Here is a 27370-nt window from a genome sequence, read left to right as displayed (position 1 = left end):
TGATCCCATTTCTGCCCTGTAACCAGCCACTTTTTCCACCCAACAACTGGAATAAAGAGCTGCTTGGACTCAGCATGGGCTCTGTCCCCTTTGTGTCAGGGGAGGCAAAAGGGCTGGTTTTGGGAACGGTCCCTCATACCACCTTCCCCCCGCTTTGCTCCAGCAAGTCCCCAGTATCAGAGTCACCACCAGCTGGATCATTCTGTCCAGTTTGTTCCTTCCAGGCTCAGATCAGCTCCTCAGCTTGAGACCCCAATCTCTTGGTTCCTCTGCAAGGAGAAAGTGACACCAACCATTATTCTCACAGTTTTATTTGTAAAGGACATAGCATGAAAAGCTGTATTTCAATGTACTTCAAAACCTGAAAAACCCATGTCGGTTTGTGGTGTGTATGTTAAAGTGCTTGATATAACAATACTTTTACTAATGTCGTCTTGAAAATAATCCAGTTCTTATTCTGTTAGTAATAATGTAAAGACAAAATATACTTAATGGAGACATTTAGGGATCATTTTAAGCTATACAGGGCACATTTGTACATTTCAAGTGTAACACACAATACTTCCCCTCACAATGCGCACCTTCATTTGATTGAAAGAAGGAATTTTCTCAAATACGCTGCCGCGCAACTACCCTAAAAACACATTTTGGAACAATGATAGCTAATTACACAAACCAACTTGGAATAAACATGAGTAGATTTTTCACTAAACAGTACAACTTCATTTATTTCAGAGAATTATAAATACACATTTTGTACATAGTGAGGCATTTGATTCTCGGACTACCTCAATTACCATGCTGGCTGTTAGTAAAACTGGACTATGCAAACTCAGACATCTGCAGATGGGCATTGAATAAGAATTTTTTTGTTTTTTTTAAAAAGCAGATACCAGAGAGCTTTGGTCTTTTCCAAGATTCCCTTTCTCAACCAAAGAAGGTGCTTTAACACTGAAGTAAAAACTGTGTTAGCTTAGAAGAATCCTGATGGGTTTCTCACCATTCTAGCAGGTAAAATGATTTCTGTAAACCTTACAGAAAAAAACCTCACAGTTTCCAATCAACAAAAGTAGTCCACTCAAAAAAAAAAAAAACAAAACAAAAAAAAAACAAAAAAAAACCCCCAAAAAACCCACAAAACAAAACAAAAAAACCACAAAAACATCATACATGGTAGAATAAAAATTCACTATGAAGCACCGTTCTCCCAAGGCTGTCAAACAACTACTCTAGGAATCTGAGGCACTCAGCTGTGCCCCTTTCAGCATATCTTGGGGTGGGTTATTGCCTACAAGGAAACAAAAGACATACATAATTTTTATTGTATTATTAGCATGACGTGAAACCTGACAAAACCAAACAAGTCAACACTAGCTGAAAAAGCTGAGGTGAAGTTGTGTTAAGTGCTCAAGGTTTCTTAATGTAGTCTGAAATGGGGAAAGGCCCTGATTTGAATTTTAAAAATTCTCAGGTTTTGACTTCTTTTAACTTCAGAAAGACTTCATGTAGTTATTGCCTTTTTTCTCTGTGTGTGGTTTATTCATTTAAATGAATGACCTTTAGAGGTGCCTACATTTCTACTTTATCCTGCTTGGACTTAACCCTTGTCCATGTCAGATGAATGCTACGACTGCTCCAGTCATATGTAGCCTTTGGAGAAGTCTGCAGTAGTGTACTTTGGGAAGCATCCAGCCCACAAATGCAGATGATGCTGTGAAGAAATCCATGGACAAAAGAGGTGGTTATTTCAGTAAAATGAAAGTCACTTAGACTGGGCTGGGTGTGAAAAAATCCTGTATAGCAGTCATTAGACATGAAAGGCTTGAGCTGTAATAGAAATCAAAACATCCTAAGCAGTCATTACCAAATAATGCTGCCACATGGTTTCTGGTGCTAAATGTATAATTCATTGACAGAGCTAAGTACAGGGACACATTTTCAATTGCTGCTGAAGGGTTGCCATGCATCAAATGCTGACTTTGAGCAGACATGCCTGGCCACACAGAAAATCCTAACGCCCCAAATTTCACATTTCTGGAAATGTAAGAGAGATGTCACATAGCTGTGGGCTCTGGCTACTAACTCGAGACACCATTCACAGCCTTTAGTGACTCACACCCACAGCAGTGACATGGCAGTGCAGCCTGGGATGAGTTCAGTCAGTTTAAGGAAGCACAAGCTCAGGAGGAAAGAATGGTTATTGAAAGCTGGAACCCTTATTAAAGTGCAAGGCTCCTTGACAGTATTATTTTACTTCTTTCTTAGAAATAAAAATACTTCTATAACATAAAACTCTCCAATGAAAAAAAGTTACACGAAGAGTTTTCTTCTGGTTGAGAGTCTGATGTGAAACTGACACTGAAGTGAGTGCTGTTCTAAGAATCTGGCAGCAGAAGGACCACAAGAAAGTAGGGAAGCTTGATAAAAGGCAGGTGAGAAAGCAAACCCTAATTTCCATCCCCTTTCCTTCTCCTTATCTCCCATCCCTCTTTCTACCATGTGCACACTATGCCCAGACCTGCCACTGTCCACTATTGCCAAGTCCCTCCCAATGCCACTTGAGAGCACAGTGCAAGGCAACACACTTCCAAAACCAGTCAGAGGCCTTCCCAAGCCTCAGCTGGCAGTGAGACATCCAAGGAATCCACTGACCAAATACTCAAGGTTGTAGGGAATAAACAAGTGAAAACAAAATCTTGTATTTAAACTAACTTCCAAAAATTAAAACCAGGTGAAGCTGTATCCTCAGATCCTTCCAACTCCCATTCTCAGGAATGGAAAATACACTCTGCATTTGCTGCATGGTATTCATAAGGTGATTTTGATATAATCTCTTGTTCAATTTTTATCATACAGTTGCTCCCAGCTCCTCATCAAGAGCTATATCTCTATATATGCATTGTATTAGTAACACATTAACTGGAAAGAGTGTAGGAGAGAAGCTTCAAAATACGAACATGATTTTTTCTTCCTCCTTTTGCTTAATTCCTTTTTTATTTGTAGCTGGATAATTTAAAAAAGAGTCATCCAAGATCCTGTACTCCCCTACAAACACTCATTCTTCAGGACAAAGGAAGACTCATAACCTGTCAGCATTTCAAAGCCAATTAATACAGTTTGGTAGCACAGCAACAGCAGTGTTTGTGGCTCTACAGCAATGATTCTTCTCAAGTACATCAAGAATTTGGTATAAACCAAATTCCTTATCATGGGAAAATAAATGGTCACCCACAACACAAACTGGCTGAAGGTGAATCATGAGAACATCTAGACAGGGAAGGGACACACTGAGCCAGTCAAGCAAGCTACCATTCCCCATCTCAGGCTGCAGCAGCAAGGCTTCAACAGGTGTCTCATCCTGTCAGGCTCTGAGGCTGACAGCAGTCCTCCTCTCCAGTGTTTAAGCATTCCAACACTTGTTTCCCCTTTTGGAGATCAACAGGAGTGACACAAAAGACCTTACAGAAAAGAAAATGACGACTCACGACTTCTATGCATGGGAAGGTGAGTCTTTGAACAAACAACAAATTAAGAGAGACCACATACAGTATGCTTACAGCATTTCCAAGAGTGACACGATCACAATGGCTACATAAGGATATTTGCTGTATTAATTTGCAATACCTGAAAAAAGCCCTGCTGAGTTTGCGCTGTATTTACATGTTGATTGGCTTCTTCCTCACAAGCAAGTAGTGGCATCCCTTCCCACCTTGGTCCTTCCCTCCCTCCCCCAAGCCCTTCCCCTGGGTTTAAGCTACTCATAGTCAGAACAGGAACATTCAGTCTAAGAAAAATTTCTTAGAGTAATATAATTTCTTAAAGAAGATAGCATATTTACACACATCTAACACATGAAAATACTCTATATTTTGTACTAAATTTCTGTTTCAAATAAACTACAATACTGCATCTTAGCTTTCTGCAGCTTTAGAGGCCAGTCCCCATCAGGCACAAACTGGGCTTCCCAATCCTGCTTCCACCAGCAGCTTTGCCTTACAGTGGTGCACTACCATGGCATTCAAGTCCTGACAGGTCTCCAATTGTGGTTTGCTTGTTTGGGAAAGGAGTAATGAAGTTCTCAGCAAAGCCATGCTAAATATCCACTCCTTTAATGAGAGATCCTTCTAGGATGATGTTGAAGTCTTGCAATGTCTGTAGCACTCGGATAAGGGAGTTGACAGTCATGCGGTCCCGGAGGAGAGCGTTCTCCTCATACATCCTCGTGATGGGCGGGCACTCCGCCAGCAGCGGGATCCACTGAGACAGCAAGTGGTCCCTGGAAAGGGCAGGACAGGAATTGTTACAGCACCAAGTACAACAGACCTCACACTGGAATTCTTCTCCAAGAGTACAACCCAAAACGTGCAGCCCCTTTTGGTGAGCGGTGGGTGTTGTTTGCAGTGTAATTGCAACCCTTGACTTGGTTAGTAAAACATTACCTACTATAGAAATGAAAACTGAAAGGTATTAGCAGAATTGGACATTTGTAAGAATTCAGGAACATTTTCAGATCAGGAACAGGATAAGTAAAACTTGAGGAAAATCTGACAGACTGTTTACCAACTGGTTTTCCAAATATCCACATGAATAAGACAAAAATGGTATTTATTTCTAGACATACCAACTTCTACCCTCCAAAATACAACTAAGTCCCACCCTCTTGCCCCTCCCCAGGTGCAAGACAGAAAGCACCCTATTAGGAAAGAAAGGTTCATCTAGAACAATTCTGTCAAAATTTTAACAGGCATCCCATTTTCACAAGCAATTGAATGAGATTCAATGAGATGAATTAGAAATTCACCAGATCCTGAAAAGGAACTCTGCATTCCTGAAGCCAGTACTTAATCGAAAATAGCATTTCAAGACAGATTTCATGAACATGACTGTCAAGCTAACAGCTATAAAAAAGATCAAAACATTTTTAGCAGTTTAGACACTAGCCATGTATTATTAGTGCTTCTTTGCTCCAATTTTTGACATAATACTAAAGCTGCCTAAAACAGGCACCAGATAATAGATAGGTGTGAGATGTTTCAAAATGGAAAATTAAAGGTAATAACAATGGTGGAAAAATATTCTTCTAGTCTAATACCAGAGGATACACATAATGAAGAGCATTTTGTTACCTTGTCCCCAGGCAAACCAGGATTTGGAATTTGCCATCCTTTCCAATGTTCCTTGGAGCTGTATTGATGGCATTGACATAATGACAGAAGGTTTTGCATGAAGATCTCTGAAGCAAAAGGGCCTCCTCATTGTCTCCAATCTGATCACTGGTTTCAAAGTAAGCAACAGCTTTCTCTATGGTAGGGAGAACATCAGAACACAGTGAGAAGAAGCACTTCATTGTGACACAGAATCACACAAGAGAATCCTCAAAAAAACAACCTGCTGAGAACTATTCCACAGTTAGGAAGGTGGTCACCTCCACCTTTGCCATGGCATAGCACTGGTCAGTCTGTTTGATGTCTAACACAGGTAGCACCAAGAAGCAGCACCAGAGCACCCCTCAATGGTTTCACTGTAAGTGATACCATCATCATTGATTCTTCATTTTTCTGAGTAAGCACTTAGCCTCAGGCTGAGAATCTCCACCTGCAAGCCCATTCTAAAGGGGAAAATACACCTTCAATTACCCCTACACAGGCCTACAGGTAAGGATCACAAGAAGACCAGTGCAATGATTAGGAGAGTTCTCATCAACTCTCAGGAATAGACTGCATAGACTCACACTCTTCTCTTACAGAGTTTAGTATTTCTTATCTGCCATCGGGTTTCTCATTGACTTTAAGCAACCAGGAGCAGGGGTTTGTTAGGAAAATGGCACCCTAGCTGATGAGAATCCAAAGAGTGAGGATTCTCATGTGAGGAGTCATTTTGCCCTAAACCTTCTCCTCCAAATCATATATCAGCTTACCTATGAAATCCCAGATGAAGACGTTCTTATGAAAAATGCGAGCTGATTTGAATCCATGGTGGAAGACCTGCTCCAGTGCTGCAACCAGACCATTTTCTCCACACAACAGAATGGTAAGGCTCCCTCTCTGTGGAAAAGGGAGAGTAGGTAAGTACAACTCGCCTTGTTTGGATGCCAGAAACTTCAGATCTAAAGCTAGTACATCTACCGGTACTTCAGTGCCATTCCTGTTTATAAAAATTTGCAGGCAAGTAATGAAAAGTAGGGATTACCTCTTTCTCTGGCTTGTGGAAGTGTTTCACAATATTGTTCACAGCTTCACCAATTCCCTCTTGGATCTGCCCTGCATTAGGCTCTGTGAAATGATAGAGAGCAGGCTAGCTGAAGGTTAATCTTTCCTCGCTTGACATTTCAGCACTCATGTCCTCTAATTTTACAGGAGCTGGACAGATGTATGAACAAGATCTACACTGTCCCAACTCTGTGCTTTAGCAGAGAATGCCCCGTGTGACTCTCACAGTCCCATGTCCTGTTGCAGCCAAGTGCAGCTCCTCATAAAAGCTCATTTTAGGGATGTGAGGTTAATGTGCCCTAGGGTCCCTGCAGAGATAAGCTCTGCCAGAAGCAGCTCACAGCAGCCACATCAAGCTCTGAGCTGCCCTCAGAGAGGCCTGTCTTCCCACAGACTGCAAAGTGAGCTGGAAGGCTGAGCAGCATCAGCTACTGCAAATTCTGCTGCCTCCTCCCCCCTCATCCCATATCTCCATGCTCCAAAGAAAAGGATTATTATCTCTCAACAGTTAAAAAGGGACATTGAAAGAGGCAATGTGTATGTCACAGGGCAAACACCAACCAGGGAATACAGGAAAAGCTCATCAGCTTGCAGCTACTGCTCTGCACCAAGCCTTGCTTCAGACTGAGCCCTCCTGTTCACAGCAGCATTTTCTTCCCAGCAGTTGGCAGCTGACCCCTTCTCTCTGACCCTGGGGAGGAAGGCAAGGACTTACTGGTGTTCCTCCCTGTGAGGGAAGTGATGCTCAGCCGCCGAGTCACAGTGGGGGATTTCTGCTGGGGCGGGGTGCGGCACTGCTTTCCCAGCTCCTCGTCAGACGTGGAGGACACCAGCTCTCCAATGAGGATTCGCTCCAGGCTGCCATCATCGACGCCTTTTCCCAGCCACCGCCCACACGGGAACCTGCAGCACGCCCAGGACAAGCACAGGTCAGCCACACACACGGTGAGCCTCATCTCAAAACCAGGGGACAGCTGGCACCCAGAAATTACTGCTACCAGGGAATACTTTGCTCCTAGACAATTCTCACAAAGCAGAGCTCTGCAGGAGCAGCCCTTGCACCACAACTGATCATCCTTAGAAGCAGGGAAATATGCAAAGCTTGGGTCACACACATATTTTATGGTCCACATCTTGTTTTCTGCCGAGTTATTTTGCACTTGCAACCACAACTGATATGTAGCCTTTAAGAGTGTTGTGATGATTAACAACCAAATCCCCACAGAATTTCCACCCAGCTAAGGCTTTGGAATCTTCCCATACTCAGACCCCACCTCACAATTCACTGCTGTACCTTTGGATCCCATACACAGCCCTAATGAAATCCGTGCACATGTCCACAGCCTTAATAATTTTATCCTATATCCTCCTACTTTCCCCTATATACTGTGGCCAACTCTCAGATCTGGAGCTCACCTCTCTGAATTGCAGTTTTCCAAGTTCACATTTTTTAAAAAGCTGAGTTTGCTTAGCCATGTTTTGTAAAACCAACAATGAATTAGGAGACCATTTTGACACAGAGGGATGTGCTCAATAAAAGATTAAGAAATCATCAAAACCTTTTATTTTCTTAATATTTCCCCCAGAGCATCATTTCAGCTCTTGGGGTTTAAAGAATTAATTTGTGCACAATTTTACCACACTACTTTAAATCAAGAGACCTAATTATTAGACACAAACATATGAACCACTTGAAAAGTATCCATACTGTCTGTCGTGTCTCAGACAGATGCAAAGAAAATCCTGCACTTAAATATCATTTAATAGTTATCAGATTATCTGACTTAACTAGGGCTTCTGAAATGAGAGAACCACAGGTAGGGGAGACCAGACCAACCCTATCAGGGTCTCAAATCAGCCCCAGTCAGAGATAAGGAGAAGCCTTCTTGCTTTCTCTAAATTCAACAAGAATTTCAGACAAGGAAAGTTACAACTTGTTGCTTACTTGTATGTGTGTCCTGTTATTTCATTCCTGACCATGACACAATCAACCAGCCACTTGGCCAGTAGCCCTGAGTTGTCATGACCAATCTGAACAGTCGTCAGCTTCCCCAAGTTCTGGCACTGAAATGAGTAACAGTTTTTGCTTCATTTAAAAAAGAACAGACAACACACACCCCCACCACATGCACACATATGGTCTCAAATACAGGCTTTTATTCAGTTTTCTAGTTTTCTTTGATTTATAGAACAAGTTTTTTGACCAAATACACAGAACGTTCTCAAAAGCAGCATAATTATTTTAAGACAGGAGAAAATAAATAAAACTGTTAAGAGCTTGTGGAGAGATTACATTCTTTGCTGTGAGCGCTCACTCTGAAGATTTCTGAGAAGTATTAATGACACATTTCTGAGTAAGCTGATAAAAAGGTGTGCTTTTGCAGAAGAAATAGATCTTCAGCTTACAAATACAAAGAGCTTTTCAAAAATCCATTTGGAGCATACTGACCTTCAGCTGATTCACTCCACACTATGCAGCAGTCCCTAGATCCTTTATTATTTTCAAAGATTGATTTGCTTATTGTTGGGCCAAACAAAAATCACTTACATAAGACTCAGCATCACAAAGACACAGAAGGAAAACAAGGCACTGTGAATTCCAGTGCAGTATGTAATTGTAGGTGGGGCTGGCAACAACATCTGTTAATGACAGCTAAACACTTCCCTTGAAAGACCTTGGTTTTCACTGCTTCTGATGCTGCCAAACAAGCAGCTTGGGCTGACATTTTCTGTAAGTGGGTGGCTACCCAAGTAGATATTTTAGGAAAGTTTCAGCCAAAGGAATAATTCAGAACAGCATCAATATGGTCCTTAGAAATATCTAAATATGTAACTTTGCCTGTTAGAAACCTGGAGATCTTCCTTACAAAATAGCAATATCTGAATGAGACATGGGGATTTATCTCAAAAATATCCTCTCTTTATCAAAATCGACCTATATTTGGCAAGAGGCTTTTTTTGCTATTGTTGTTGAAGATCAGTCTGCATATGCTCAGTGGATGCAACCTCAATTTCAGTAGCAGATTTTCCTACAAAATCACTCCTTAATGGATACAGTACAGCCCGGAGCTAGAGGAGCTTGATGGGGCTTTCCCTGCAATTCCCGCTACCAGCTGCTTTGGCATGGCACCGAGCCAACCTGTAATTGCTGGGTGGGAAAGCAGAAGGGAAAGCAAAGAGAAAACCCCAGCAAGTCTAAGGGAGAGAGCCCAGTGGGGATGGCAGCCCCTGGTGTGCCATGGATAGCACCTGAGGCTGGGATGCTGAAGAGCAGTGCCAGACAATGGGCTGAGAAGAAATCTGGGACTGGACAGAGGTCAAAAGGCACCTGGGTGGTGGTTAATGGAATGACAGAGTGAAAGAAGGGAAAAGAAGAGTTCAAAGGGACACGAGGAGTTGGAAATGATCACTGACATAGAAGATTAGGCAAGGAGGTGTGGAAGAGAATGAGACGTGGAAATACATAGGCAATGCAAGGAATTCTGGGCTGGACAGGGACAGCAGTAAGGCCTGTGGTTAAAAGTGGTGTGTGCTCACAAGGAACCTTCATCCCACACAAGAGGGGCAGGCTATTTTCCTGTACATCTTTGAACCTACAGTGACACTGAAAATCAGAACCCAACCTGAAATGCTGTGCTCTTAAAAACCCCTTAACAAATTAATATTTATTTGGAAGCATGTTTCAAATTGAAAGGAAAACGTGAAGAGCACATACTCACCTCAAACGTCATTTCTAGGTGGTTTTTAGGAATCTGCATGACGCCACTATCTCCCAGTTCTCCCGATACACATATCCACGGGTTTGACGTGGTTATTGCATTGCTTAGTTTTTTGATGGGAATTATCACTGATCTGTAAGGGATCACTGAGAAAAGGCAGAGGGGGAAATACGTTAGTCTTGATCTGGCTTTTTTTCCCCTCCGTAGAGCAAACGCAGTTTCTGAGGCAAACCACGCCGTTCTCTTGAAGGCAAGCTGTCGTTCCTGTCTCAGAAGCGAAGCGGGAGACCCCTGCCGATGTCGGCGGGGCAGCGGTGCCGCACGGTGGAGCTGCAGCCCCGCAGCACGGCCGGGACGGCGGGGCCGGGACGGCGGGGCACAGCCGGACTAGCGGGGCTGGGACAGCAGGGCACAGCCGGGACAGCGGGGCACGGCCGGGCACAGCCGGGACAGGGACAGCGGGGCACAGCGGGGCACAGCCGGGACAGCGGGGCACAGCCGGGCACAGCCGGGACAGGGACAGCGGGGCACAGCCGGGCACAACCGGGACAGCGGGGCACAGCCGGGCACAACCGGGACAGCGGGGCACAGCCGGGCACAGCCGGGACAGCGGGGCACAGCCGGGCACAGCCGGGCACAGCGGGGCACAGCCGGGCACAACCGGGACAGCGGGGCACAGCCGGGCACAACCGGGACAGCGGGGCACAGCCGGGACAGCGGGGCACAGCCGGGACAGCGGGGCACAGCCGGGACAGCGGGGCCCGCTCCAGCGACCCTTGTGGGGCAGGAGCAACCCGCCTGCGGGCAGGTCACGGGGGGGAAAGGAGTGTCACAGTCATTCAACAGTCTGGTTTGCAAGGGACATTTAGAAGCCTTCTAGTCCAACCCCTGGCAGTGAGCAGAGCCATCTTCAACCAGACCAGACTGCTCACATCCCCATCCAAGCTGGCCTTGAACATGCCCAGGGATGGGGCATCCACAGCTGCTCTGGGTAGCTTGTGCCAGGGTCTCACTACCCAAAATGTAAAAAACTTCATCCTTATAGCTAACCTAGACTGACCCCTTTTTGGTTTAAAACCATCACTCCTTGTCCTGCTGCAACAGGTAAATGATAAAATGTTTGTTGCTGTCTTTCATATAGGCCCCCTTCAAATACTGAAAGGCTGCAACAGGAAATGCTGGCATGGCTGCTAACACCACAGTCAGACACTCAGGTCTGGTGTGTCTCTGTGGACATCCTCCTCTTTATTCTGATTCCTGTTCTTATTCTCTTACTCTTCTTCTTTTAAATCTGTACCACTCGTACATGCTTAAGACAAGGACTGCCACCCACCCCAATTTGGATTTGACTCTGACACTGCACTTCTAACTCACTCTCCCCTTATGTTTCACAAGCTGCCTTTTTGACTGGGAAGGCTAAGTTAGCTTCTTTTACTTTTGTGTGCCAGCCAATCATACTGCACTCAAAAAAATACCCTCAAATCCCACGCACTTATCCTACAGAAGAAAGCTGTTAAGCTGGATGCCCCACAGAAATAAGGCAATCAAGGATGAAGAAATCTTTTTGTGCTGCACTAACTCTGAGAGGATTTATTGCTTTAAGAGGAGAAAAAGTAGAATGAGTCCCTGTTTTGACAGCCATATAAAACTTGCTTCACTTCACTCTGAACAGGCAGGAAAATTAATAATAACAGCTGCCCAGGTGAATCCAAATAATTAGGTCATCTAATGGGGTCTTGGTTTTTCTTCACTGTCCAGTACTGGAGAGACAAAGATTAATTTCCAGATATCAATCCAATCTCTGCTCTCCTCCTTACAAGCAAGAGTGAGAAAGGGAAATTTTATGGCATTAAGAAACGACAAAAAGAGATTTAAAACACACAGAAGAGCACAAAGTATTTCATCCTCCAATCTTCCATCTCCTCCTCAGTCTGAAGAGAGCAGACTGCTAGTATTCACACTTAATGAATGCCAGAAAGAAGCATTAGGAGGTAGAGGACTTGTCTGGGATGGAAGTTGAAAGAAACTATACAGAGAGCAGCACTCTCTGCTGATTACTCTCCTTTGTGCAATGCTCTTATCCAGAGCACTCCCACACAACCTTGGCACTAAAGCTGGTTTCCCAGAGCAACACCCAGCACCCAGGAGCCCTGTAGCAACAACCAAGGCTTCCAGATAAGGGTTCAGCTACTCAGGCACCAGCAACATCATCTCTTACAAATCATAACAGCAACTAATTTTTAGTCAGGGGAGAAAAAATTGATTCTCCAACTCACTGATTGTAGTGAAGACGCTTGTGAAGCAGAAGTAATCCACAGCATTAAGTGAGAGCAGGTGATACAGAAACTGTTCTCGTTCTTCTTCACAGCGCAGGAAAGCGTAACGCTTGTAAAGTTTCCTGGGAGAAACAAGCACATAGCATTTTTGTTGTTGCTGTTGAAAAAGCACCATGGATCTTAAAAGGTGTTTCAATCTCAAAATACCAAATGAAGAGTGGCTCTTAATGGGAGGTATGACTCCCCAATAACAGAAGCTGCTAGAAACCCACAGGGGGCATGTAAATGTGTTACATGTGTTTTACAGAGCACCCTTGACTCCTCACCCCCACAGCAAGGCTACTGTGTTCATCTCAGTTTGGGGTTTGCTTCAAAGCACAGGTAAAAACTAGCACTACTCAAGCAACGTACAGCAACCTTCTTTCTTCCCCATACCTTCCCACTGTGGAATGGTCTCATCTAATAACCTCATCTTCCTTCTGCTCCCTACTGCAACAGAAAACTCAGCAGAATGCACCAAGCAGCAGTAGGGAGCTGCTCACCACGCTGTCAGTTCAAGGATCTGGGCTGCAATGTGGCTTGGATCAGTGCAGAGATCTGACCAAGAACTAATGCCTCCTTTCTGAAACCTGTGACGTGTCTTCCATGCAGATTAGCAGACTCTTGCCCTGCTGGGTGGGCAGTACTGCCTCTCCCAACTCTCCCCTGCTCTTCAATCACTTCTAGTTGGAAACCACAGTACCCAAACAGGGTGCCTGACTGTACCCCAAGCAGCAGCACCGTGAAATGAAGGCTTAAAGAAAAGAGCTGGCTTACTTTGCAAGTGCCTGGTTGGAAAGCAGCTGCTTCAGGTGCTGAGACAAAAGCTTCTTCTCCAGAGAAAGTCTTATCCAGGCTCGGGCTCGCCCCACATCAGTCTTTATCTCGCTCATGTTCTGAACGTGTCTGAAATGTGGGCAATAAATAGATGAATCATAAAAGTTCTGCAGGCTTCAAATGGCAACATGCAGTGAGATGATACAGCAGGTGAACTGGAAAATGTATTCTGACACGATTTCTGGGAAGATCCCCAGCAGGGCCCCCCAGAACCCTGCACCGTGGCAATGAGATCCCGGACAGCCCCAAGCTGGCAAGAGGACAGGTGACATGGCAAGAGGACAGGGCATGGCAGCCTGCAGGAGCTGCTCTGTGGTTGCCTGGCCAAGGTGAGGAGGGGTAAACCTCTCTACCCCTGCATTGCCTGAGGTTCTTATGGACACTGGTAACACTTTAAAAAAGCAGACACCTTGGGAGACCCACTTATATCTCAGCTGCCCCCTCAAGCTGCTGACTTGAACAGGTGTGTCTGGGAGGGCAGAGGACAAACACATGTCCTGAGAGTTTCTCCAAACCACAGTGGCTCTGAAGGTTCTAACAAACCCCTTGAGGGCAGCAGCAATGGCACATCTGAGAAAAGGAGGACTGCCAAGACAAAAACAGCAACAGGAAGCCAAGCAGAATCACATATTTAGGGATATAAGAAGCCTTCCTGAACAGCCCTGCATATGTTTCATCTGCAGAAAAGCAGAACTGTTCCATAGGGGCTTTCTCCTATGGTTTTGCTTTTTCTTTTTAAATTTCCCATGTTTCAGTTTAGAGAATGCCAGAAACTCTAGTTTTAAAGCACAGAGTTTTGGAAGATGAAGAGAACTGCCATGGCAGGATGAAGTTGCTTCCAAAAACTTCCCACTTGATTAAAAAAAAACTAGGAAAATGAGCAACAGTTTTTAGCACAGGGAAGAAAAGGCTGCAATTTCTTAATTTTCGTGCATGTTAAGTGCACAGAAAATTCAGACCTCCAAATCTCCATGGCAGGTTCCAAGTACCATCAGCTGAAGTCTGAACTAATCCTAGTTGCAATTTACTGTCCATCTCCTGCAACTTCCTTGACAGCACTCCTCCTCAGTATTGCTGAGTGTTGGGGGATGTGGCAATATTTACTCCAAAGAAAATCCAACAAAGTCATGCTGTGACTGATGCTTTTTACAATGACTACTATAGTCTCACTGTCTCGTGCTTTCCCCCATCTGTTACACCCAAGTGTGTGCTTTGTGTTATATTTAGTCCCTGCATTATTTGAGAAAAATAGTCTCTTCTTTATAGAGCCTCTAACAGGGCAGGCCCAGGACCTTTAGGGCAAATTTGCAAAGAACAACTTGGAGCTGTCCAGAAATACAAGTTCTCTCTGCACAAATGAAGAGGGTACATAGCCCAGCAGCACTGCTCTGTGCAAGGCTGACCTGCAAGGCTCAAGCCTTGCTCCTGGCATGGGAAAAACCTTCCTGGCTCAGAGAATGACAGCCAGCATTAGACCTCCCAGCAGAGTGCTGGACATGTGACCTGTAGTCCTTGAGAAACAGGATGCACGCTACACTCAACTACATCATGTTGAGACACTCTCCTCAGACATTTCAAGCCTTTTGAGATGGGAAGATCAAAGCACAGACTATCATCTCCCTCCCCTTCTCCCTGAGTGCTCAGCTTGAATTACATCTAATATGAAACACTGAGCAGAATATGTTATTTCACAATGAGAAGATTCAAGTACAGATGGACTCAACCTTATTCCATGCACGCTCTGCGCCTCTTCATTACCTGTGTCTGGTTCAGACTAGATTAGCATTAATTGTGCATTTGGGAAAAATAAATATCTGCAAGCATGCAGCTTGCCAGAGATATTAAAAAGATTCATTAATCAGTCTTGGTGTCAGCAAAAGCAGAGTGTAACAGAACAGAGTATGCAGGAACCCAAATTTATTTCGCTGTCAGTTGTGGGAGTCAGAACAGCTCTATTTTTATCGGTGACCTAAGTGTAAGCACCGTATGCTCACCACTGCACAGCAAATTCTTCTTGTCAGAGCACTGAACAGCTATTTCAATGCAACTCCTCTGGCTTGGACTTGCTTTTAATCCCATTAGTAATAAAGAAAAATCTATTTGCCCTGTCAAATGTAAGCCTGGGGTATGGTGAGACAAACCCTCTGCAAACAGCTGTGCTGACAGCAGAAGTTACAGCTGCTCAGCACCACCACACCCCGGGGATGCTGAGCACACTCCCATGCCAGCTCAGTCAGCAAGGAGCCTACAGCTCATCCCAGGTAGGCAGCAGGTCTTTGCTCAGCCTTCTTTTTGAACACAGCAGGTTAAGCATCACTGCTGTGCGCCCAGTGGGCAGCTCCCCACAGGAGGGAGGCCAGACACAGGCATGAGAGCAAGCGCTGATAGCAAGGAAGAGTTTGCCCAAAGGGAAAGGATTCAGAAACTTGAATCCAGCTAGACCAAAGGTTTTGGGAAGGTCTTGATGTTGACTGGTTGGGCTGGATGCTCAACAATGCCTGAAGCATGAAGCCATGCTGTAAACAGGCTGTAGCTGGAAAGGGGTTGGGGAGATAAGGCAGATCCGTGCCAAGGAAAGGCTGGAGGGAGTACCTCTGGGCTGACTCGTGCCATTGAGATTCCGAGCACAAAACCAAAATAAACACCCTGAGCATCTCCTTACCACATCTGTGATGCCTGGTTTTTAGAGAGGGCAGAGGACACACCACGGTATCTGTACTACATGGCACATTCAGAGCATAACTGTGACTCAGCCCTGCTTTTAAGTTGTTTACATAACCTTGCATGAGCCATCAGAAACAAGCCCTGCTTAAGGCAATGCTGAATCCTCCAGCCATTAGCTCAGTCAGCACCACAAGCCCTGCAATTTAACAATTACCCATCCTTCAACTTCAGCCTGGGTCTGTGTGAGCAAACAAATATTAGGCAGCATTCCTTCCAAGCAGGAGAAAGTATGCCTCGAGATTAGAGATGATAAATTCAACTCACCATCTGCCCAGCATTTTCTATGACCAGACATGTTTGTGGACAATCATGAACGCTCAAGATACTACAAAAGGTAATGTTCTGCTTCTGTACTTTTTCTCTGAAGAGCAGTAAGAAAGACTTTTATGATTCAAACAAGAGAGCTCAGATCCATGCTGGGCTTTCGTTATTCCAGTGGAAGAGCGTGGAAGACAGAACCCATGCACACAGTGAGCACACACAGCCTCCTCTGTCAGCAAACCCCTCCCAGCACAGGAGTTTCCGCTTCAGATCCTCCTTCATCCTTCCCTCATACTGAACCTCTACATGCCTGTCAGTCTCCCAGGACTGAATTAAGCAGAGAGCTGCCACATCCCATGAGAGGGACGCTAAAATGGCAGACATATGTTCAAAATGACCTCTTGGCACTACACCCCAAATTACACTGTATTCTCTCTCCATCTTTTACATGTTGTTTTAGCTGTACGTGGCATGTCATGCTCTTTGAAATCAGAACAAAAGACTCAAACTACAAAGCATCAAACTAAAAGGTTGCACACTGCAGGTGGAGAGTACAGTGATCTTTTATCCAAGAAAAATCTGACTAATCTATCAACACGTGTAGTAATAATCACATCACTGTAATCAGGGTTTTGTGAACTAACTACAATAAATCTTATTTTTACCCTAAGGTTTTTTTGCTATATCTTTAGGTGTAAGATGAACATAATAAACAGTACTCATGTTGTCCTATATATTAAGTTGTCAGCAATTGCTCTCAGCTCTTCACAGATGAGTATTATTGCATTACTCCTTCTCTCTTTTCGTGGCATGTTTATCCCACTGCAATCCTTAGTCCTGGCAAGACAAGTGTCAAAACAGTGGCCTGACCTGGCAGTGGTTTAATCAAGAAGACGCCCTGAAGAACTTCTGCCTGCTGCTGTCACACCAGCCTCCACCTCTTCTGACTCTCTAATCCTTCTTCTTCCAAACAAATACTGCTTGAAAAGGTCTCAAGAGCCAGGCTGTGGTCCACTGGAGAGAACCTGCCTTAACTTCACATGCCAACTTTAAACTCACCCAAATTCTAGGTCTGATTAAACTTCTAAACTTGTATATTTATTATTACCTGCCATTAAATGCTAGTTGAAAAGAAAGAATACTGCAAGCAGGTTTTTATGCCCTTTTGCTTTGCCTATCAACTGTACTTGCTGAGTCAGTAATTAAAAATGAACTAAAAGAAACAAACTGAAAATACCAAGGAATTTAACATATCTGCTGTTATTTGTAGAAGCTATCTTTATTACTGGAAGAATTTCCCTGGGAAAACAGAAATTGCAGTAACATATGTGTGGTTTTCATTCTCTGATCTCTAAAATAGATTAAGTGAACACACAAAAAAGTTTTTCAAAACGGAAAGGCAACACATTGTGGATTTGAATGTGGGCTGAAGAGGTTTAATTCTCCTTAGCCTTTGTAGACCCAAAGCCAGTGAGGACCTTTACCTTATGCTACACAATTAAACCCACAATTAATGCTTTAGGAACCAAACTGCATACCTCATGTCTTGTATCAGGGAAACCCTCAACGTAGGCAGAGTAATTCCTGTATCAGACTTTCGTCTCTCTGTTCCACCACCAACTAGAGTGGAGAAAATATAAATAGTTAATACAACACTACAGTAATAGTCTGCAACACATTTGTTCCACATACAGCTGAAAACAATCTTAAGTGGCTGGTAAATGCACTATTTCTGTGCATTGTCATTAACTGTATCCTGGAAATTTAGAAGTAGACAAAATGAAAATTCTGAATATATTATCTATTCCTTCCTTAACCCAGCACTGAACTTGGGAGATTTTTGTATGCAAAATACCTTCACTTAAATCTGTACAGCAATGAGTTTTATTAGTAAGAATTAGTAAGAGTTTATTTATATGGAAAGCTCACAACTGAAAACAACTCAAATAAAATTAAGCTACAGTAACATATTCCATGCAAAGAATAGCATGCACTTCTGTGCTCTGCTCTGATCAAACCACTTTGTGGTGACACATTTTGCTGTCAGGAATTTGTGCCTGCCAGCCAGATTGTTTAGTGCATTACTCATTGAAGCTTATTAAAAAGTCTTTTCATGAGCGAGACTAGTTTCTCCATAAATGCCTCTTTGAAGACTGATCATACAAATTCCCATCTGCAGGATCTGAACTAGAGAGTCCTTGCAAGATGACCCACTGAAGTTCAGAGACTTTTACTATAGTACCCCAGCCACGGGGCAGGGCCATCTCAAGGTTTTCAGAAAACCTCTTTTAAAACACAGAAGTAATTAAGTGATTGTAAGGGGCCAAGCCAAATCATAAATTGAGCACCTAGACTGATGGACAGAGATTAATTACACAATTTCTGAACCATACTACCCACCAGTACAACATGAATAACATGGAGTTATTCACATTAGGATTTGAGAGACAGATTATGCTCACTGAAAGAAAAATGTCAGCTGTCTTATTCCCAGCTCCACACTTTCAGCTTTTTTAGAAATTCTCTCTTGTGGAGACACTGCTTCTCATACCTCACTCAATGCTCATTAAAACAGAATGAAGGTAGTGCACATACATCAAGTGATTTTCCAGACAAGGATGGAAACTATCTTCCTTTGCCTCCAATGATTTCAATCCATTTTATCCAGACATAAAGACATCCCCAGAATGATTATGAGAAATCTCAAGATGTAAATGTGGTATTAGCAAGCAAATACACTGAAAATCCTGCACAGGTTTCATGTGATTGCAACATTCCTCCCACGGCCGAGTTCATTTGCTGTGATAGACTTCTCATGGAGTCACCTCCCAAGTACTCACCTGGAGACTCTGCACTGTGGTCTTGCTTCTCTTCTCTCTCCTGGTACTGAAGCAAATGGGACCACAATGCAGATTTCCCCTGAAAATGGAATAAAGTATATTACATTAAATAAACCAGGCAAAAAAACCCCAATAATAATGGCCAATAAACATGGCAGAATAATGGAATGGCATTTGAATGGGTAAAATGTTCAGTAATGAAAATCAATCCTTCTCTTTTGGGCCATGAAACCCCAGGAAAAGAGGATCATCCCACTGATCCAGCAGTCACACCACCCACCTTGTTTCTTTGTCTTCTCTCTGGGTTTCCTGTGTGAAAGTTGAAAGGGAATAAACCAAACACGTACTTGACAACATCACCACAATTTCTGGAGGGAAAACCCCAAAACAATCCCCCCTCCCCCAAAACCCTAAACACCCAAAACTCCTCAAACCTTTACAAAATATAAACCAGGGACGTGGATCCCAAAGACACCTCTTGCTTTATCTTGGAGCTACCACTGCAGCAGCTTAAAAGGCAGAGATGACATACAGCATTTACTAACCTGCTTGACCTGCAGACCATGGCTCCAGATTCTTTCTAGCAGATCACAGAGACTGGCAATCAGTGTATTTTCCTCCAGACCTGTTATGTTGGCTTCTCCATGTCCCAGCTCAACTGCTTCATGGCCCATTTTCTCCACCAACATGCGTTTAGTCTATTAAACAAAAAATCCCAACAGTTCTTAAGAATGTTATCCAACAAGGGACAGAATTTACAGATGGGTTTACTTACACATGCCTAATCTAGAGACCACAGCTAACAGAGAGAAACCTCAAAGCTATTTACAGATTGTAAATTAACAAAAATAATTATATAAAAAAAGTTTGCTTAATTACTTTGAATCACAGAACACCCTGAGTTGGAAGAGACCCAGAAAGATCTCATCCAGCTCCTGTGCCTGCACAGGACAACCCCGAGAGTCACATCATGTGTCTGAGAGCATTGTCCAAACACTTCTTGAACTCCAGCAGACTTGGTGCTGTAACCACTTCCCTGAGGAGGCTGGTCCAGCTGTCCTATTTCTGTACCATTTATCTATTGTCTTATTTCTATGCTGTTCATTTATTACCAAGCAGAGTACAGAATACATCCTCAGTCTTAGCTTCTGTTTCAATACTTATTAAGCCAATAAAGTTTAACACTCAGGTAAAGCAGCTACCAACTGCAACAGACACAAAGAAGCTGTATGTCCACAGCTACAAACGCTTCTTTAATATTAGGAACTGTTATACTTCATTTGCTCTAGATAAACAGCATGCACAAGCCACACGTGCTGAATTCTTCCCTTTTGACCAAGGGCATCCAAGCCATTCTATTTAGGCTACATGTCAATATGAACAATTAAAGGAAATCCTCCTGAAGATGTCTGATCATGCTGATTCTCCTTCCTGTCCTTTCTACTTCTTCCATCAACTTCAACTGCATAAACAGAAGCATGAAAACAGGTTCCTTTCTCTTCTAGCTGTTGAAAAACACTACAGAGACATCCACCCTGCAATAACCAGGTGTTCCAACAGAACAATGCCATTCCAGCTGTGGACCAGGAGAACATCTGGTGTTATTTGAGCTCACTGCAATCCAGGGGAGAGCACACAGGGGATGACCTACCTTCATGCGACATTCCTTCAGTAACCCTTCCACAAATTTCCAGTTGGTCTGTGCAATCACAGCTGGAGAGAGGTCTGACAGTTTAGGCTGCCTTAAATTTTTACCTAAACTCCTTGCCTCCTGCATGTATTTCTAAAAATAAAGAGAATAATTTTAGATATTACAGGTCAGAGAGACTCTCCTCATCTTAGGCAAGCAAGGTGGTGAAAACATAGGAGCTCGTGTTAATCTAGAAACATAATCTTGATTTGTCTGATGTTTAGGTATAAGGCTGGAGAAGTAGACTGATCCCTTTTAACAACAGAAAAAGCAAGATATTTTCCTGATTGGTACAGAATTGGTCAGTATTAGCCAGTGAACTGTGCTGTTAGTCACTAGCATTAAGTTAGGCACAAGTGCATAAATTGTAATACCTTCATTCAGCAATAAAGTTGAAACACCAAGAAAAGTTTCTTTCCACTGTTATTTCTCACTTTAAAAGAAAAATTAAAATTGTCTAATTTGTGACCACACTATACATGAATAGAAAAAGAATCCCTTGAAAATAAATTATAAGAAGCAGAAATACACTTAACGAACAAGAAAGAGTTCATCCATTACTTTTCATCTAGATAGTTTATACAGGAAAAATGAGATTTAATCTTATTCTCAATTAACTTCTTGATTACAAATGAAGTTCATTTTAAACAGAATTGACACTTGGGATCATTCATGTTCTTACTATAGTAATTGTTAAATATGGATAAAAATCCACATGCTCTAAAAAACGATCCAAGCTATAATTGAAGACTTTCAAACTCTCCTGCTCCACTGCCTTGTCTTCAGGGGTAGGGTATTTTTTGCTTTGGTCTGGTTATGGGGGGTTTTTTGTTCAGTTTTCTTTTGTTAAGCCAAAATCCACAAACCAATCAGCAAGTGACCTCTGAGTCATCAGTGAGAGAGCAACATACTGAGCAAGGCTGAGAAGTTGGCCACAACTATCAAAACGTTGTTCAAGCATTATTCATAATTTTTTTCTTAAAACAACCAAGAAAATAGAATGTTGCCAAATAAAAGTATTGAAAACCAGTGCTCATAGCCTGGTGTGGGAATGCTTCATAGTGGGCTTTTGTCCAGTTAATGATGCCTCTCTGGGGGATGGTATGTGATAATGACCACTCTTTCCTGGAAGGAGCAGATCACACCCCTCCAGGGAATTCTTGCTGCTGCTGCTGGCTGGGTTTTCTGGGGAACTGAGAGGTCACTATGGCTGCTGCATCCTTGAAGCTTTTTGTCTGGGCAGAAATTTACTCCATAGAACCACGGAATGGATTTTTCTTAACACAGAAATTTGGACAAGAATCACTTAGCATCAGTCTAACAGTTCAGACATGAGTGTAAGGTTCTGCATGAAAAAGCTGTGTTCTATTGAAGTTCGCAGTTACATAACTACAGTTTCAGCAGTACTGTAAAGATTTAAAAATAGTTCAAAAGCTATAGGTGGGGATAAAAGAAAAAGTTATGGATGATGAAAGTGTGTTGCTCAGCAAGCAACCTCACTAGTGACTTCCATCTCAGTGCAAAAAATAGCAGCAAAACCAGTGAAAAAGTAATACAGGGAATATATAACTAGAAAAACTAATATTTCTTTTTAAATGTGAGGGAATAAAAAGTGTGGTTATAGTCTGAAGAGCACAAAACATAGATAACCTTACTTTATTCATTGTATATCTTCTTATTATATTAAAATTAAAAATAAAGCTCTAGGATTCCAGAGAAGAATAAGGGTGGGCTGTGAGAATCAGCTGATTGCCCTTTGCCTGTTCATCAGCATCCATGCACCACCACCCTCTTGCACACTGGGATGAGATAATCCAGGCAGCCAGAAAGCAATGCTTTTGGGATTTGACACCCTAAACTGAATTGTTGAGTGAGCAATATGGGGAAAAAAACCCCCAAAGTGAAACGAAATTGTTATCTTTCAGCCTTGGAGCCACTGTGTTTTCCAGGGAGTCGGTGTGGAAGCTCCTTTCTGGCTACTTTTCCGATTATAACCACACTTCCAAGAGCTACAGGGACATGCTCATACTCTACAAGTAAGGGGCAGGTTTGAGATGCAGCAAAGACAGAGGGTCCTCATGCTAACAAAGTCTCAAAAGCAGCTTTCAACAAGAAAAACTAAAACATACCAGGCAGCATTCAGAGAAGGATTTTTTAGGAGGCCGTGCAGGAGGGGGTGGTCCCTGATCCCACTCCCAGAAGGCCATTGAGTTCTGACGAAGCAAAAGCTCCTCCGATGGCTAAGAGGAGGCAGATGCCCCAATGGCAGAACAGCCAGAAAGAAAGGAGACAAAGCAAAAGAAGCATGCATATGATCCACAGCCAAAAAAAGAAGAAAGTAAATACATGACAAAGTACTGAAAAGGCTCTGCTGCGATATACACGCACAAGACACTGTTTAAAACATACTTGCAAAGCCCTGTTAGCAAAAATAGCAACAAACATGTACAAGTGCTGTTTTGCTGTGTTTCCATGAAATATTGTTCAAAGCTATGGCTGAAGAGTCCTCTCATCCACTTAGGTTCTTTTGGAGGGCAAATTCCAACACTCACCAATGTTATTCAGTGAGTTTTACCACAAAACAGCATGAGTGTTATATTTTTGCTAGTGACATATAATAGAAGCATATGGACATCAATGGAAAAATGTGGCAGAAAATATTTAATGAAGGATGAGGAACTGAAAAGAAGGGAAAGAAATGCATGTATGTGACTGACATTTACAAGATGCATGGGAGTTTCCAAGCTTCAGGTATAAAAAGGCCCCAAAGTCTTAACCTTTCAAATAGGCATACTCTTGTCAGAAATCCACGTAAGAGAAAGAAAAAAGTTCCTTTAATAAAAAAGGTGGAATCCTGCCTCATTTGCTTCTACCGGGCTGACATTTATTCAGGGTTGACTCTTCCAGAGACCTCCACCCTGGCCAGAGTTTGGCAGCTGCACTGGCCAGGGCTGTGCCGTCTGTGTGCAGTAACATGGCCAGGGTCTAAATCAGCAAATAAGCCATTTTCCTGATGACAATGGGGCTATCTTGTTCCAAAATAATAAAAGCCCTTTATTTCTGTTGTGTGCTTTGAAGTGGTACAGCATCTGTGACAAGTGGAGCAGCACCCAAATGGCTACAGAGACCCATCCAAACCATACAGTAGCCACAAAACTGCCCCAACTAATAGGCACGTTGTTGTCCAAACCGCCAGCTCCTGGATCACAGCTTGTGCTGCCCTCAGATGAGGCCACCCACCTCCCTCATGTCGTTGTCCAGCCCGATGTGCTCCGAGTGCTGCCGCAGGCGGTCCTTCCTCCGCTGCGTGGTGCTGCTGCGGCTGGCCCAGCGGCTGGAACCAGAGAGAAGACACATGTGAGCAGAAGAAAAGCAGGAGGGAAAGCCTGGGTCATGAGCTGAAGCACGTCCAAGGGATCTGCAGCAAAAGAAGGGAAAGCCCAAGCTTGGACCTTGCAGTAAAGGTGGGTGCGAGTGGGTGCTCTGCATGGGAAGGTCTGCCTCATCTGGGAGGTGACAGACCAGCACTCACCCAAGGGACAAAAATCCTGATGCAAATGCACCCAGCTGCCAGCCAGGTTTTACAGAGAGCTCCTGGTACCTGAAATGCAGGGAATGCCACAGCATTGAGGCCATTACTAGGTAAGTCATCGTACTTAGTTACCCAACACCACTGCTGCATTTAATGAGGTTTGACAAGAACGGTGTCTTTCGCAAAAAACAAAATACAAGAGTTTATTTTGAGTAGCAACTTCTACAATTTTGAACTTTTGTGAAAAGTGTGACTTCTCCTTTCTCCACTTTCTGTGGTACTTCCAGGAATTATTTAGGCAAACGTCTCATTGCAATTTTAACAGCTGTAACCTATGTCTCAATAAACAATACTGATGTTCCTGGGATTAGTCATGCTGCTATTTTCACCTTACTTTTTTTTTTTTTTTTTTTTTTTTTTTTTTTTTTTTTTTTTTTTTTTTTTTTTTTTTTGCATCTAGTCTCTTAAGAAGTATAGAAAGCCTGGTTTTTTTCCACCTGTTCATGTATGTCCAGTTGTCCAGTTGAATTTTTCCTCTCTCTGCACAGGTAGTATTGGTGAGGACAGCAGTCTCCAGATCCCAAACCCATGTATTTCTGTGTGCACCCCAAACAGAAGAATATACAAATAAAATTTGGGATCTAATTGTTTGGGCAAGGAGTTTCAGCAGGAGACATGGGCTGATGAATGCCTGAGGAGGAAACTCTTGCACAGAGCTGGACTGGTTCTGACAGATTGGGCAAAACACTGTGGGTGTGTAGGGAGGGGAATCTGACCCAAGAGTAGTGCAGGGAGGTGACCAAAAAAAGGCCTCTGTTTCCAGAGAGAGGGACTTTGCAAATGTGTACATAACTATCTTCACCAGTTCCTTCAGAGTCAACCAAAGACTGAATTTTGGCTCGCTACACAAAGGGAAAAAAAGCCACAGGAACTGTTGTTTTAAAAGTCAAACTCAAGTCCCATTGTACCTCACAAATAACATCAAGAAAACAAGTAAAAAGGAAGAAATCTGGGTCTGCATGCCATTATGGTTCATCACCTCAGTATCCCATATGACAACACATTTATTTTTAAAGCAGCTTTTTTTTGTGGCCTCAAGTCTCTGCTAACAAAACAAAACAGCCCAATAGGTGTCTGCACAGCAAATGCTGATACCTTCTCAGAGGAACACATCACTGACATAAGTGTCTTTACACCTCCACAGAAGTCTCAAAAATGTACAGCCCCTGAGTTTAATAAGTCACCATTTAAATTTATTTTTTTCAGAAGCAACAGCCAAAGCCTTGTTAGATGAGAGGGGGAAAATACATGCCTAAATTTTAATAATCTCAACAAACAGAAATGCCAGAGAAAAGCACACTGTTGAAAGAGGATAGCAGATACTAACATGACTCTAGCCACTTGGCTCTGGAGACCTTCCACTTCTTGCAAACCAGGACCACGTTTATATTTAACACAACAGAATGCGAATAACACATTGCAAATTTAAGTTATAGATCAAATATTGCCCCACATCACAGTTTTTCTGCTCCAATTCATATGGTTATTTTCTGAATTCTAGACAGAGCTTGGATCCATCTCCACCTGCATTTCGGCATTTACTGGGAGATGAAAGAATTGTTTTAAGTGTCCTTTAAGGGAAAACATCTCACCAAAGGTGAAAGCAGACTGAAAGCCACAAAATAATTACAAAATAAAACAAGACCATTAAAGCATTTTCAGTTCATTCCTGATCTGTACTTCATCTGGGAGATGGCACAGAACATTTTCCAGATTATTAATCAGAACCATCTGAATGTTTTAATCATACAAAACTGAAGATCATTGGATGTTTATGAAAAACAAAGGACTGCTGCTCATTAGCTGGAGCAATTACACACAGTGAGCTGCATGTTCTCTCTTTTCCAAACTCTGTGTTGAGGAAGAGGAGCTGTTGAGTCGCTGGGTGAGGTCTGTGCATTCAGATGCTGCTCTGAATCTCTCTGGGAGGTTTTGTGAAGATCTAACAGCAGATAAATAGGATTAAGCAGCTAAATCTTCTAAAGCCTTTTCTTTACTGGGCCACATAGAATTTCCCCAAAACAATGCTTTAATATTACAATAACCATTCCTTCTCCTCACAGTGACTTTTAAATAGCTCTTCCTCTCCCTGCGATCACTTGAAGTGATTTTAAGGGGGATAAAAGCCCCAATGGTTGCACCAAATCCCTGTAGCTGCTGAAATCCCATGTGGGTATCTCTGCTGGCCCTGTCATCAGCTGCTGCTCTATTCACACCTCAGCCCAGGTGCTGAAAAGCAGCAAGGAAAGCTGTTCTCCCTCCAGCAATCCTTTGCTTGTTGTCAGCCCTTAGACTTGGGTTTTTCAGATAACCGCTGCTGCCTGTGTCCCCCCTCTCCTTGTCCTGAGGAGATGAAGCCCTCCTGCTGCTCAGCCTGGATGCTGCCCAAGGACTCCCTGACCCCAAAACTGCCTTCTCCCCTTTAGTTTTTTGCTGGCAGGGCCATAAGCATGGAATACTGGCATGTTTCAGTTATTCCTTACAGTGCTACAAGCACCAGGTCTCTGGGTACGGAGCAGAAGCAGCTTGGGTGCAGTGCTGCAGGAAGCCCAGGGACAAGCTGCCTTCATGGAGAAGTGAGAAAAGGCTCATCTCAGTGTGTCTGCCTGTATCTAACTCCCATATCCACAAATGAATGCTCCTCACCTCCAGGGACTGCAGAAAAGCAGTGATATTTCAGAGGAGGGAGCAGGGAGGACTGTGCTCAGTTCAACATATAGAAATGAAGTAAGGCACCTCCACCTAAGACCTTTGTAACATAAAGGCAGTCAAGTCAGTATCATTTAGTATCAAATTAGACCCAACAAGCATAGGAAGAGGTTTGCAGAGGTTGGAGGGAATGTTATGGTGACATTTGAAACATCCCATGTTAAGTATTATCTTTTACATTTCTGTAATAAAAGAGGTAAGGCAGTGAGCAGCAAAGCTGCACTGTCAGAAATAGTCTAACAAAAAAGCACCTGGCACCAGGCACTGGCCATGCTGCACTGTGACCATTTGTACTTATCTCTTTCTTCTCTTACCTTCTCCTCAGCCTCCCTTTTTAAAGCTCCCTGGAGAAATGAAGAAATTATGTCTTCCCAAATCAGACATGGGTGTAGAGGGCAAGATTTATACTGCAAAATATGAACATACTGCTAGAAAACTTCTTTCTCAGATAAATTTAACCAATATTGCCATCAC

At 43.1% G+C, this 27370-nt stretch overlaps 1 protein-coding gene across 3 annotated transcripts in view; it reads right to left on the bottom strand.

Moving 5' to 3' along the window:
• Positions 1–295: 295 nt before the first annotated feature.
• Positions 296–27370, bottom strand: part of DENND5B (DENN domain containing 5B) — a 102513-nt gene continuing 75438 nt past the window's right edge. For 2 of the 3 annotated variants that reach the window (XM_056482603.1, XM_056482604.1), the window contains 14 exons: positions 23836–23929; positions 20557–20688; positions 19451–19603; positions 18906–18984; positions 17604–17685; positions 13021–13149; positions 12205–12326; positions 9929–10074; positions 8155–8273; positions 6925–7112; positions 6190–6272; positions 5918–6044; positions 5127–5301; positions 296–4276 (listed from right to left, as the gene is read on the bottom strand). In XM_056482603.1, the coding sequence (XP_056338578.1) occupies positions 4093–4276; positions 5127–5301; positions 5918–6044; positions 6190–6272; positions 6925–7112; positions 8155–8273; positions 9929–10074; positions 12205–12326; positions 13021–13149; positions 17604–17685; positions 18906–18984; positions 19451–19603; positions 20557–20688; positions 23836–23929 (1813 nt within the window). In that variant the 3' untranslated portion in view covers positions 296–4092. Of the gene's footprint in view, positions 4277–5126; positions 5302–5917; positions 6045–6189; positions 6273–6924; positions 7113–8154; positions 8274–9928; positions 10075–12204; positions 12327–13020; positions 13150–17603; positions 17686–18905; positions 18985–19450; positions 19604–20556; positions 20689–22724; positions 22836–23835; positions 23930–27370 lie in introns of all 3 variants that reach the window. The other variant, XM_056482605.1, reaches the window with a different exon arrangement.

This window comes from Oenanthe melanoleuca, chromosome 1A (genome assembly GCF_029582105.1).
Source record: "Oenanthe melanoleuca isolate GR-GAL-2019-014 chromosome 1A, OMel1.0, whole genome shotgun sequence".
Lineage (NCBI taxonomy): Eukaryota > Metazoa > Chordata > Aves > Passeriformes > Muscicapidae > Oenanthe > Oenanthe melanoleuca.
Note: the sequence above shows the minus strand (reverse complement) of the source record. Positions and strands in the feature narration are given on the sequence as shown.